General features: G+C 41.7%; 1 protein-coding gene across 1 annotated transcript in view; it reads left to right on the top strand.

The window, feature by feature from the left end:
- Nucleotides 1–3,494, top strand: part of mef2ca (myocyte enhancer factor 2ca) — a 43,719-nt gene extending 40,225 nt beyond the window's left edge. The window contains exon 11 of the mRNA XM_030724001.1: nucleotides 89–3,494. Within this exon, the coding sequence (XP_030579861.1) occupies nucleotides 89–431 (343 nt within the window). The 3' untranslated portion in view covers nucleotides 432–3,494. The remainder of the gene's footprint in view (nucleotides 1–88) is intronic.
- The last annotated feature ends 11,492 nt before the right edge of the window (nucleotides 3,495–14,986 follow it).

A 14,986-nucleotide genomic window follows, 5' to 3' on the forward strand; every position in this document is an offset into this window, starting at 1 on the left:
AACAGGCGTTTTAGTCTTCCTCTAAAGCTCTCTCTAAGTTTTCTTTGCTCTGATGTTAAGAAGCCGTTCTCTTGCTCTGATCTTACAGGAACTTGTGCCAGAACTCAAACCTAAACCTCTCCTCTGGCCATCAGAACGTCCACATCAAGTCTGAGCCGGCCTCCCCTCCCAGAGACCGGATGGTTGGAACAGGACTAGGAGGAGGGATGACCACGGTTGGATACTCCACCACAGGCCGGGGGCCCCACGAACCGGGTCGTTCCCCCGGTGACAGCGCGTCCAGCTGTGGGAGCTCGTATGAAGGCAGCGAGGAGCGAGAGGATCACCATGGGAACGACAGCTTCCTCCTCCTCCGACCTCTGTCCGGTCAGGAGGAGCGCCACAGCCCGTCAGTTAAACGGATGAGGCTATCAGAAGGCTGGGCGACATGATCAGAGCCGCTCTGCAGCCAGAGGGAGGAGTGTTAGTAAAGTTACCGTGTAGTGTTATTATTATTATTGTAATATCATATTCTTCTTGTACTGAGTGGGTGTGCTATATGTGTAATGGTAACATGTACATGGAGGGCGGGGGCTGGTATATGTGGACTGTATTTCCCACATGTACTGTTGGTAGACTTCACACTAATGACTCCTGGAAGTTCAGGACCAGTATTCAGACTTATCAAACAGTCTTTGATCAAAAGTTGGATTTCAGAGCTTCATCTCATCCTGGGAAATTTTTTTATCCCATTAGATTAAAAAAAAAGTGAAATAGAAAAATTAATCATACACAAACGTAGGCGTGCAAAAAGGACAACATAAAACGTGTCCTGAAATGGAAATATTTCACTAAATCTCAAATATATGAAAAATAAAAGCAGTTAGATTAAAATGAAAGATAAGAAATATACAACTTTTGGTTCATAAGACTTAAAATTGTTCCCAGTTCTTTTCCTTCTACAAACACTGCTGGTCCAGGATGTCATTCAAGAGCCAAATGTATTGAAGTGGTTGGAGCGGTTGTTGGTGTACATGTCTTGCTTGTTTTATGTGTGTGTTTGGGGGGGTGGGGGGTGTATAAGTAAGTAATGTGTATGTAAAACGCACAGCTGTGTGTGTGTGCACATGTATGCAAAACCAACAAAAAGGTGAAGGTGAGGAAATCTGGTACTCTGAATAGTGAAGCTACTGTCAATGGAGCATCAGCCCACTGCTGCAGGCTCAACATATTTATGCACATAATCAATCGCGCATGTAAACATAAATGTATGGAAGGTCAAGTGTGGCAAAGAAAACGGGTAGAAGACGGGAGTACGAGTAAGTGCAGGAAGAGAAGGACGGTGGAATCGTGAGCGGGGAGGAATCAGTGTGAGTGAGAGGAAAGTCATCGGCAGCAGGTCGCATAGGAAACAAGTTTCACTTGATGTGAAGATAATTTCAGAGCTGTGTTAGTAAAAGTGAGGATTGCAGCCAGTTTGGACCAGATCCCAAAAAAAATCACTGAAGCAAAGAAACGCTGTGATTGGATGAGTAACTGAACTGTCAGGTGTGACGCCACCGACATCAGCATAAGAGAGCTAAAAGCTGAAACTAAAATATTATAAAATGCATTGAAATCAAAGAACAAAATATTGTAAATGTAGTTAGAAAATCAAAGCACATAGATTCACTGAGTTTCTGTTTAAATGTGAAAACCCTGAAGTGTGTTTCACAGTTTGGTATCCACTTTGTAAAATAAAAACAGACAAACTCGGCCTTTATTTGCTTCCATCGAGCACGTGTGGAATCAGCAGGGAGAGCTCAGGACAGCCTGATGTGAGGAAACATTGTTACTCGTGTCTCTGTGATGAAGCCTGAGGGTTAGCATGTGCTGATAGCTTTAGCAGTCAGAGTGAGGATCCTAAAAGCCATATCCAGTGGGACAAATGATGCTTTGCTGCACAAAGTTTATAGTGTAGTGTTTTTCAAACTTGTTTTCAGTCCTTCCTTGTTATATCAAATTGATATTTTTGGATGTCTGCAGTCCCATGTAATCACAGTGATATAAAAGCAGCAGCAGAATGCGCACACACACCGTTTTCTATTAGATGTTCAGGGAGATTTTACATAAAGCAGAAAAAGGTTGAATTCTTTTGAGCTGGTGTCAGACCCAACACAGCAACAATCTCTGAGCACAAAGCTGCTGTTTTCCACTCCGAGCACCAGCGCTCGGCCGCTGCATCGCCTTACCTCTGTGCTCATCATTTTCAGATATTAGCAGTGGTGGAAGAAGAAGACATTTACTCAATGTCACCTCAATGTTACCTGGTATATTGTCAGTGATTATCTAGTCCAGTGGTTTCAGTCATTTTACAAGCTTTTACTATTTTATGTACAGTCTCAAAAAAGCAATAAAGTAGAATAGTTGAATACATCTTATGCCACCATATTTAGTACAAAATTGACCACATTTCCATCAGGCTCAAAGAACAGGCATCTACACCACCTGGTGTATGTTTCGGTCCACTGCTGTGACGGCAGGTGACGCTCACCTGGAGTACAGCCTGGTTTGCTGCAGTCCAGAAAGGTTAAATCTGTGTTTGTGACTTTTATAAGATCCTGTTCGGATGTAAAAACAGAAGAAACTGTACAGTACTTCATATGAAATGAAAAGTAGGAAAGGGTCTCTTGAAATCATATTAAAGTAAATGTACTCAGTTCCTTTCCACCATTGCATATTCGTGCTGTAACTATGAGTGACTGAGTTGTGCCTTGCATGTCAGCTGGGTCTGACACCAGCCACAGACAGGCTGAAGGACTGCTGAGTGCTTTGTTTTTACTCCTGAAGAGATGGTGGTGGCTGAGGCTTGTTCACATTTGAATATTTTGGTTTTAAAACTGTATATTTGGAGCTCAAACCCTCAGCCGCCGTCTCTGCTGTAAACCGAGCAACTAAATTCACTCATTGGAAATCCCTGTAGCTGTTCTAGTGAGAAAGGGATGAATTCATGTCTGTTAACCAGGGCAGAGCCCACATGTGTTTGCTTCTGCACTCTTTCCCTTCATCAAGCTGGTCTTACTGCACCACACCCGACGTTAGAGCCAGGAGCTCATCCTTGGGCTCCACGTGGAGTCGATTGTGTGCGGGTGGAGGTGAAGCGTTGACGAACCCCAGTGTGAAAACCCCTCTGTAGCTGTTTATGGTTTGATTACTGCCTGTACCTGAAACGCCCTAAACAAATTGTTTCATTTCCCTTTTTTTTTTTTTTTTGGCAACATCAGTGAATGTCCGCTGTACTAGAAATGTACACTTTCTATTCTCCCCTCCCTTAATGCACTAATGCTTCTAATAACTATAAGTTAGATATTCAAAGGGATTGTTAGCGGCATAAGCTGGCCTTTGTCGCCACTTTGGAGACAATGAAACGTAAATTAAGCACACCTCTGTTGTTGCAGATAATGTACAGCAATTCCCTCACTCAGAAATGTGGTAGTATTTGTATTTTGCAGAAAAAATATATATATATAAAAATATACAGGCTCTGTTACTGATGTTTCTGTGTGGTTTGTTGTCGTCTCTGCAGTTTCTCATTATATTTCAATTGAATTCAAGTTTTTTCTTTGGATGGTGTGAATGCAGATGCACTGCCTTAGTTGAACTGAGTATGTGTGGGTGTACACATAAATCATTTTTAAAGAATCGTGTCCATCCATCCATTCACATCCACTTATCCTGTTCAGGGTCGCGGGGGGGCTGGAGCCTATCCAAGCTGACATAGGGCGAGAGGCAGTCCCACCCTGTGTGGTGAATCTGTCTAAATCAATCAGCAGACTCACTATCTGCTGCCACGCCCCCATTTCTCTGTTAGGACACGAGGTTACCCTGAGCTGGATCGTGGACAAAGCTGTGAAATTGTTTAGAGCATAGACTGTACATGAAAGATGGATGTCACCATCGTGAGCCCAACGGCTGGTTCCTGGACTCTTCACTTTGATGCCTGAGTGTTCCTGTTTTGGCCACTCCCTTTCTGTGACCAGAGCTGCATGAGAAGATGTGCTAAACTGTCGGCTAATGCTCACAAGTTGTACAGGCGGAAAACAGAGACAGACCTCTTGGACAGTCTGCACCATTCAGGAAGACATTATTAATCCATCACATGGTTGAGAGGTCCAGTTCAGCGACATGAATTAGTGGCGGTGAGGCCTACATCCCATCAATAAATGGCGTGGCTTTCATACTCACCCAGATCTCAGCCCAGTTTAACGTTGTTATCGTGATTATTATTGTGAAACCACCCAGTTAGGGAATACGTTTGGGAAGAATAATGCTCATCCCTCATGCAGCGTTCCAAAGAATCGGTGAATCATTGTACAGGAGCCGTAAAGCTGCTCTGACAGCATTTGATAACCCAACACTTTACAGTTTCCTGTGTCTTGTCTCTCACAAGTATTTATTCATCCATCATAATTATGTACAGTGGTGTGAAAAAGTGTTTGCCCCCTGCCTCATTTCCTGTTTTTTTGCATGTTTGTCACACTTAAGTGTTTCGGAACATCAAACCAATTTAAACAATAGTCAAGGACAACACAAGTAAACACAAAATGCAAGTTGTAAATGAAGGTGTTTATTAGTAAAGGTGAAAAAAAATCCAAACCATCATGGCCCTGTGTGAAAAAGTGATTGCCCCTTAAACCTAATAACTGGTTGGGCCACCCTTAGCAGCAACAACTGCAACCAAGCGTCTGCGATAACTTGCAATGAGGTTTTTACAGCATTCTGGAGGAATTTTGGCCCACTCATCTTTGCAGAATTGCCCTAATTCAGTTACATTAGAGGGTTTTCGAGCATGAACGGCCTTTTTAAGGTCATACCACAACATCTCAATAGGATTCAGGTCAGGACTTTGGCTAGGCCACTCCAAAGTCTTCATTTTGTTTTTCTTCAGCCATTCAGTGGTGGACTTGCTGGTGTGTTTAGGATCATTGTCCTGCTGCAGAACCCAAGTACGTTTAAGCTTGAGTACATGAATAGATGGTCTGACATTCTCCCTCAGGATCTCTTGGTAGACAGCAGAATTCATAGTTCCATTTATCACAGCAAGTCTTCCAGGTCCTGACGCAGCAAAACAGCCCCAGACCATCACACTACCACCACCATATTTTACTGTTGGTATAATGTTCTTTTTCTGAAATGCAGTGTTCCTTTTACGCCAGATGTAATGGGACACACACCTTCCAAAGAGTTCCACTTTTGTCTCATCGGTCCACAGAATGTTGTCCCAAAAGTCTTGGGGATCATCAAGATGCGTTTTGGAAAAATTAAGACGAGCTTTAATGTTCTTTTTGCTCAGCAGTGGTTTTCTTCTTGGAACTCTGCCATGCAGGCCATTTTTGCTCAGTCTTTTTCTGATGGTGGAGGCATGAACGCTGACCTTAACTGAGGCAAGTGAGGCCTGCAGTTCTTTGGACGTTGTTGTGGGGTCTTTTGTGACCTCTTGGATGAGTCGTCGCTGCGCCCTTGGGGTAATTTTGGGTGGCCGGCCACTCCTGGGAAGGTTCACCACTGTTCCATGTCTTCGCCATTTGTGGATAATGGCTCTCACTGTGGTTCGCTGGATTCCCAAAGCTTTGGAAATGGCTTTATAACCCTTTCCAGACTGATAGATCTCAATTACTTTCTTTCTCAATTGCTCCTGAATTTCTTTGGATCTCGGCATGATGTGTAGCTTTCAAGGATCTTCTGGTGGACCTTACTGTGTCAGGCAGCTCCTATTTAAGTGATGTCTTGATTGGGAACAGGTGTGGCAATAATCAGGCCTAGGTGTGGCTAGGGAAATTTAATTCAGGTGTGAAAAACCACAGTTATAGTATGTTTTAACAAGGGGGGCAATCACTTTTTCACACAGGGCCATGATGGTTTGGATTTTTTTTCACCTTTACTAATAAACACCTTCATTTACAACTTGCATTTTGTGTTTACTTGTGTTGTCCTTGACTATTGTTTAAATTGGTTTGATGTTCCGAAACACTTAAGTGTGACAAACATGCAAAAAAACAGGAAATGAGGCAGGGGGCAAACACTTTTTCACACCACTGTATGTTCATTGCAGAAATGGTAAATGGTTCTTAAACAGCGCTTTCCTACTCTTGTTGAGCACTCAAAGCTCTTTATACAACACATTTGCGTTCACCTATTCACACACAAACAAGCACTGTTTTCTGTTTCAAAGTGCTTTCTATCATTCACACTCAAACGGTTGCATCAGAGAGCAACTTGGGGTCCAGTATCTTCATCTATCCAAGGATACTTTTGCATGCAGACTGGAGCAGCCAGGAATTGAACCACCAACCTTCAGATTAGTAGATGACCTGCTCTACCTCCTCCCCACAAGACCCAGAAGAAAAACACACCGTCAAGACGACACAAACGGCAGATGTAAATCTTAATGATGCTTGCAGCAGAGTAACCACCAGGTGGCAGAAAAGACTGATATCTGTACACAGGTCTTCATTCAAAGGACACCCCCCCATCATTAACATGTTTGAGCCCAGCTTCAGTGTTTTGTTTTTCTTGGTTTCAAAGTTTATTTTTCTAATGATTTCCTTTGAAAGTGTTGAAAGTTTTGAGGTATTTTTAAAAAGGTATATGTATGTTTGTGTGTATAAATATGTGGGTGTGCTTGTTCTAATTTTGAGAGTTCACCAGTGCGTGCATGTACTTATGTATGCATAATTAAGCTTCAGCAGGAATGAGTTGAAGGACAGTATGACTGGAAGCTCTGTCCCTTTGTGTAATGTAAAAAAATAACTTTGGATACTGTGGCTCCTCTGAAAAGGAAAGCTTCAAATCAGAAGTGCCTGACTCCGTGGTATAATTCACAAACGCACAGCTTAAAGCAGATAACCCGAAAGCTGGAGAGGGAATGGCGTCTCACTAACTTAGAAGATGCTCATTTAGCCTGGAAAAAGAGTTTGTTGCTCTATAAAAAAGCCCTCCGTAAAGCTAGGACATCTTACTATTCATCATTAATTGAAGAAAATAAGAACAACCCCAGGTTTGTTTTCAGCACTGTAGCCAGGCTGACAAAGAGTCAGAGCTCTGTAGAGCCGAGTATTCCTTTCACGTTAACTAGTAGTGACTTCATGGATTTCTTTACAAATAACATTTTTGACGTTAGAGAAAAAATTATTCATAACCATCTCAAAGATTATTCTTCATGTTCGGCTGCTTTCAGCACTGCTGGTATTTGTTTAGACTCTTTGGCTCCAGTTGATCTTTCAGAGTTAACTTCAATAGTTACTTCCTCCAAACCAGCAACATGTTTATTAGATCCCATTCCTACTAGACTGTTCAAAGAAGTCTTTCCAATTATTGATGCTTCTATCTTAAAAATGATCAGTCTTTATTAGTTGGCTATGTACCACAGACCTTCAAGGTGGCTGTAATTAAACCTCTGCTTAAAAAGCCATCACTGACCCAGTTGTCTTAGCTAATTATAGGCCAATCTCCAACCTTCCTTTCCTCTCAAAGATTCTTGAAAGAGTAGTTGTAAAACAGCTAACTGATCATCTGCAGAGGAACGGTTTATTTGAAGAGTTTCAGTCAGGTTTCAGAATTCATCACAGTACAGAAACAGCATTAGTGAAGGTTACAAATGATCTTCTTAGAGCCTCTGACAGTGGACTCATCTCTGTTCTTGTCCTGTTGGACCTCAGTGCAGCTTTGATACTGTTGACCATAACATTTTATTACAGAGATTAGAGCATACTATAGGTATTAAAGGTACTGCACTGCAGTGGTTAATTAAGGTTAATTATGGGGTTCCACAGGGTTCTGTGCTAGGACCAATTTTATTTACATTATACATTAAACAAACTGAGATCTTTAAAAAAAAAAAAAAAAAAAACCTTAAGTAGGAAATCAATTGAATTGAATGCACCAACAAGTGTAGCAGTTTAGTTTCCTGTTTTAACAAGAGAACAAAACATCAGCTACAAGACAATCCACAATTATACGCATTAAAGAGTGAAATGCACACAATACTAACTCCTAGTGCATCACTTTGGGGCCCACCCGCAAATGCACAACTGAGATAGTCCAACAGTTCTATACAAAAAGAAAAGAGACATCACCTTCGTTCAAGGTCAGAAAGAAAACGTGAAATATCCAAATATAATACATGGGAGATACCATGAAAAGCAAGGAAAGCGCATGGCGCTCATCCCTTCAGGCCTGCAAGGTCATTCGGCCTTCACCTACACCAACAAGCCTGGAGGTATGGCACAACCACTTAAGTTTTGCATTTTCAAAAACAACATCCATATAAAACATATACAGACACACCTGACCTAGAGCTACATAGAGGCAGATCTCACGACATGGCCCAGTTTACCTCAAAATCACCGCTTGTTCCAAAAGCCTTGAGTGTGGCCTTCTGCTTGTTCTGATGGGGGCAGAGCAGCTGAACTTCCTGTTTCCTGTGGAGTTATTTTTAGTTTTCCTCTCCCTTCAGCAACTGTCTACACAAACCAAAGAAGACTCCCAGGAAAATATCGGCAGACATCTTCGCACCCGGCGACATATATTCATGTACATGACAGTAAGTGATTAAGCACTGAGCTTAGTGATTAATATTTACAAATCAGTTTTTACAGTAAATAATTGTTCTTCAGTGGGTGCTGCACAGAACTGTCTATATTTTATGCATGAAGTTTATTTTATACAATATTGATAAAGATATCTGACAGCTGAGAGAAAAATGAATGATGGGAAGTTTGATGACAGTGATTAAAGAAGACACTATAAATGAGATACGCCCCCAACTACTACACACTTTATCCTCTTTGCACATCAGCAGGCTAATTCTACTGACCATTGTTGACCTTGGCAAAAAAAATTGGATCCTGATGAGTCAAACAAAATCCAGACGTCTGGGATCTAAACTGTTTGACTCTCAGGCTATGTATTCACAATTCATCCAGATTTTAAACTTAAACTTAGCCAGCAGTTTCAAATGTGCTTCAGTGCCGCCTGCTCTGGCCTCGACTTTGCCCGCTGCTGTCTCTATCTTCACGTTTCTAAGAATGGAGTTGCCGATAGCCAGTTTTTAGCAGGATTGTTGCAGAGTGTGGGGGAAATCGTTTGTGGTGTGCCAGCGGCTTCAGTTTCAGACTGAGGTCACCCAGCCGGCCAGATTTCCTGTCTGCTTGGGAGGACCTGTTGGGGGACAGCTAAGTGGGGCTAAGCTACCTTCACCCACACTGACTGCAGGCGTCTGGCTAGTCAAAAGATTGTGGAGCCAAGTGTCCAGTTCAAAAAGCCAGACCTCCATGAAGCCTTGAGCTGAGGCTTGTTGGTGTGTGGTTCTGACTGAGGTCAAAGGGTAATGCACACTCATAGTTTAAAGTCTTCATTCAGTCAAAATGTAGGCCCTCCCCAAAGCATACTCTGCTTTATGAAGTGATTTGAGTTCTTAGACTTACATTTTGTGTTTAATGACTAAGTTACTGATTGTAGACAAAATTTAATGTTTTCCAAAAAACAGTGAAGAGACATGAATTATAATGGTAGCTAAGAGCCCACAAAGCAGTGACATTGCAGTGGACTGATGGATCAAAATTACAGCTGGCCAGTATGAAAGGTTGTTTCCTCACTATGACTGTAGTATTAATGTACTTGTTACTGTACCCTGATGACAAAGGACTATTTCATTTCATGCCATTGTATACAGACTCATATCTATATCAGTACACTTATGCCTGCTTGTGTGGCTTTCAAAGCTCAGCTTTCTCATAAAGTCAGCATCACAGCTTCAGTGGGAACTCTGTCTGCTTGTGTCTGATGTCATATATTTCTGGGCATCCCCAGATGACACAATAAAAGCCAAAGGTTACAGCAGTTTTCACTCTTGAAGCAAAATTAAATCATAGGGAAATAAAATGAGCTACTGTGCACACTAACGCAAGCATCAAAATATGTTAGTCCACGTGGTTACATTTTTTTAAATAAAGCGTTTTTGTGGTGGATCAGAAGCCGATGATCACATCGAGCTCACCCAGCAAACCTGAGCTGTGTTTAGAAGTCATCAAGGACAGCCTGAGGATTGGCCAACAGCCCAGATTCCTGTTAAGCACCTCGCATGAACGTGTGCGTTTGCAGTGTGTTCCTGAGTGCTTGGACTTCTCGGTCTACATGTGCTCCACACATATGAACAGAAAACACCTGAAGTTCCACTTTTATTATTATTAGAAAGGGGCCTGTTCAGAGGCAGTGGACACAAAGTAGCAGAGGGATCCTCCACTGGTTGTTCTTAGATGGACTAAACTATATTTTGACTTCAGATAAATGTATCTACAGATGGTTGTTTACTCTGATCGGAGCATGTTATGGTACTTGGATGGATTTTTCTATGTTTTCTGCACAACTTTGTTCTTTTTTTTCTTTGTCTTTTTTCTGTATTTAGTTTAAAGACAGTGGAAACAAAGTAACAGAAATTTGTGCAAAAAGATTTTGGTTTTTTTCCTTTGGGGCATTTTTTTGTATTTGCCTTATGTTGCACAATTTTGTTTTTGCTGCACACATAGTGTTTTTTTTTTTTTCTTTCTCTTTCAGTAGAATTCAATTTTCTGTATTTGGTTCTGCTATTTGGTTGCTTTTTTTTTTTGGGATTTGCAGTTTGTAGCCGTATATATATATATATATATATATATATATATATATATATATATATATATATATATTTTTTTTTTTTTTTTTTTTTTTTTTTTTTTTTTTTCCAGAAACTGTTGTTAGATGCAAAGCTGATGCAGATTATTTAGTGCTTTGTTTTTCTTAAATTGTCCTGAGCTGTCAGGGCTGCCACACACCGAATGTGCATCTGCTAGACTAATACCTGTGTGCACACCTGAAAATTGTCTTAAAACAAACCTTTTAGTGCCGGACTGATGTGTGACTGCAGCTAAAATTACCTAAAATACTTTGAATACTGTATATTGTTTTAGTCTCAGCAAAGACTCTAATCCACGACAAAAGGCGACATTTCAAGTCAGTTTGATTTACATCAACAGTGACCTCACAGTGCTTTATTACCTACAATAATACAGGTCAGCAGTAAAAGAATCATCTTTCATGGCAATATGATCTCATCCTTTAAACAGTGCAGTGCTATCTGTATGTCTGTCTCCTGGCTCATGCTCTCTGTTGTCTCTGCCTGTGTTTCTTATCCAGTTCAAACCAGTTTCTGTTTATCAGCCGGACAGAAGCAGCCTGTATAGCGGAAGCCAAAACACTATTCATGTGACCTCTCATCATTGTGTGTGTACTGGAGGGTGGGGTTACTTTGTGTGTGTGTGTATCTTGTTTAGTTATGGTTCAAGGTAAAAGTGAACAGAGGCACAGCCCTCATACGCACAGTGTGTTTTTCACAGTAAATGAAGACGTGCTGCAAGAAGAACAGCGCGTCCTGAGCATGCACCAGCTTGAGACTGTCGACTCTTTCCCAAGATGGTCTTTAGTTCTAACTCAGCACTGATAATTGATATGAAGCTGAAGTGTCCAGGGTGTACCCCACCTACCTCCCAGTCACAGCCTGGAGTAAAGCAGGTATCAGTGACACAGATATTACACCAAATCAGATACAGCATGAAAGGAGGAGCTGTGGTGGCTTGAAGATGCCCAGCAACAGTGAGCAAGCTAAAGCTTAAATGTTATGCCTTCGATGAGATCCATCTGATGTGTAGAAGGATGTGGGCTGGCACTGAGATCAGCTCATCTGTGTTTGACTTTCAGCCCTTCCTGAGCTAAGATTAGGCTTGATGCTGTTGGCCATACAGGAGCACCAGTGTGCCAGAACCTCTCCTGGAAAAAAAGAAAACGACAAGCTAAATTTTAGACAGACAACACCGTGCAGTGTAGGTTCCACATGAGGTGTGATGACGGGAGTTAACAGACACAACAACACTCTTGAACCCCCAGGGAATAATGCTCCAAACCAGTTCAGCCTGTACAGAAGCATTCAGCCCTGAACAGTTCATGCACGTGTCAGGTTCAGTCTCAAAGCGCTGCAGAGTGAGAACAGCAGACCAGAACGCAGTATCACAACTATCTGACACTGCAAACTGCTGGAATGAGGCAAGGCATGGAGTCAGGAGCCAACAAGAACTAAATAAAAACTGCTGCATGTGTGAAGATGTCAAAAAATACTTCTCTGAGCCATTCAGAGAAGATTGGCAGGTGAGCTAATTGTCTGCTTGCTGACACTGAGGTAATTAGGGTGAGTGGACACACCTGGGGAAAGCAAGACACAAGTCCATTTACCAAAGTCCTGTAACCCAATTAAAAGATTTCTTTATTTGTTCATAAAAGTCAGTGAGAGTTTCTGAAACACTCGTTATCCTCACTGATTCGTTATGAACCTGTCAGATATCACTTACCTGTAGCACTTTCTCTCTCTCTCCTCCTTATTTCAATTCTAAATCTCCTAATAAAATGACCTCATTGTTAATATCACACTCTTTAAAAGATTAATCAATTTATCGTAAAACAATTCTTCTGCGGATGGTGGTCAAGTGCTTGCTCATAGGGGGCTGAATGTTGGGGTTTTTCTCTGCATCATCGTAAAGTTTTCATGTAGACATGTCTCTGATAATTCAGCCCAATCTAATTTTATTTATAGCACCAGTTCACAACAACAGTGCCCCAAAAGTGCCTGTCAGTCAATTTAGCCCCCAGCGTTAGGCCTTAAAAATCCAAATGAGTAAATTATTTAAAGAACAGGAACAAACTGGAACTTGTTATTAAGGGGGTCAGATGATAGCTCTGTTGTACTAAACTGTTAACACGCTTTGGAAAGTTTTAACATGGAATTCTGTCTGTAGTCGGACTCTAGCGGCCATTCCAGGAAGTATGGAAAATAACTTTAAAGACTGGCTTTTAAAAAGTGAAATTCGGTTTGTGCTAAAAAAGAAAAAAGAAAAAAATGTAGGATTCATCATTCAGAAACAACAATTTCAACATTTTCATGGCAACCTGACCACCAGTGAAATCTTGCTCTGCACAAACAGCTGACAGACGTTATTGGAGTCCTTTGATGAAGCAGCAAAAATGGTCAAAAGGCTATGAGCTGTTTCCTCAGGCTTCCATGAGCTAGCTCACACGTAATAAATCACTCTTTATCCTACACACACACACACACACACACACACACACACACACACATACACACACACACACAGCAGCTGCTGTAGCTTTTCTTTTCTTCCACTCATGTGAATTCTGTGAGCGAGTACATCCATGAGATGTATGGTTATATATGCGTATGTGGTTTCTGAGTGAATGGAACTGAACAGAAAAAGGATTCTCCGACTTTACTACTGACAGCTGTTTCCCCACAGAGTTATGAAACAGCGTAAGTGAAAACAGCCTTACTCAGAGAGCTGGTCTCTGTTTGGCCTGCACGCTGTTTGCCAGTCTGCAGTAGGGAATTAGGTCAGCAGCTCACATGAGCCCTGTCCTACATCTGCTCCAGCACATCTGGTTTGCTCCTTCTTCAGCAGAGTCAGCAGAGCACGCAGTCCAGCAGGCAGCAGGAACAAGTCCCACCATGGTGCAAAGCAAAGGTTTTCACACAGTGGCTCCAACTCCATTTTTTTTATGTTTTACTTTATTAATGTGACACATTTTTCTATTTTCTAACATTACTCAGTGATGAACGCCTGACGGTGCGGGTTTTTTTTCTCCTTAGCAGTGGGAATCTTTTACTCCTGAAACAGAAATATGATACCAGTAAATGTTCATGCTGCCACTGAATTCTTTGTGGTAAAGTTGCACAGCTTCTCCTCCAGCTGGAGGAGTCATGGGGGAAAAGGAGGAAACCAAGCTGTGATGCACTGGTTTTATATTTTTTTGCCTGTTTTCAGTCGGTGTACGTGATTCCAAAATTCATCCATAAACGCCACCATGTTTTTAATGAGCAGAAAGTTATGAAGAGTGTGTGCAAAGGTGGATAAATCGCTTTCTGAACAGGTGATGACACTTCTCAAAAAAAAAAAAAATCAGTGCGACATCAGACAGAAGTATGAAGTTGTTACGCTCTGACTCCAGCACCTGGAGCCAGGTGGAAGGATAGGAGCTAGAACAAATTATTGATTACAAGCAATATGAATGCTTGAAAGCCTCATCATTGCAGAACTGAATCCCAGCAGTGATAGGAATCAGGACAGGACCCCCCCGAGCCTAGACGCTGGAGGTGGTGAAGATTAAGATGGAGGCTTGGATGGAGCACTGAGTGACCTGGGTGAGGGGGACATGGGGAGGAGGCAGGCTGCACGAATGAGTCTGTAAGGGAGAGTGACAGGTAAGCAGTGAGATTCAAGGTGCACAGATTGGAGGCTGATTGGCTTGAAGAAGTGGGGCAGAAAGATGATTGGACTACAGCAGTGATGTCAGCTTTGAGTTTGACAGCGAGTAAAAATGGACATGAAGAATAAAGTTGCAGCTGAACACTCGGGAAAGATTACAGATCCTCCTTATTGAGCTTACGTATAAGCTTCATTTCAGTGTATTCAGATGTGAGCATGCTCAGTGGCAAGCAGCTAAACAAAGTCCTGCCAGGACCATTTTAGGCTGGTTAATGCATCTGAAGCCTATGGTTGTAGAGCTCTGATCCGGGACCACGAGGGCAGCACCAAGAGCAGAGCAGGCACGGCTCACAGTGACCTCAAGAAACAACATGGAAAGAAGCAGCTGAGCTGCAGACTGGTTGCAAAGCAGCTTGCAGAGGGACCTGCAGCTGTAGATATAGGCTGCAGGTCTACAAAGAGCTGCATGAGATTTGTAGGTTATGAGCTGCATATATTCTTCTGTAAACCAGTATTATAGTTTTTGTATTTTTAATTATCCTTACTTTTATTTAGTTTTAAATATATTTTCAGGCTCAGTTTACTTTCAGTTAGTTTCCAGAGTGGCAGTTTATTTTTTATTGTTTTAAAATGTTAAGTTTTTATTAAGTACTCATACAAATGTTTTA

This window comes from Archocentrus centrarchus, unplaced genomic scaffold, assembly GCF_007364275.1.
Source record: "Archocentrus centrarchus isolate MPI-CPG fArcCen1 unplaced genomic scaffold, fArcCen1 scaffold_30_ctg1, whole genome shotgun sequence".
Lineage (NCBI taxonomy): Eukaryota > Metazoa > Chordata > Actinopteri > Cichliformes > Cichlidae > Archocentrus > Archocentrus centrarchus.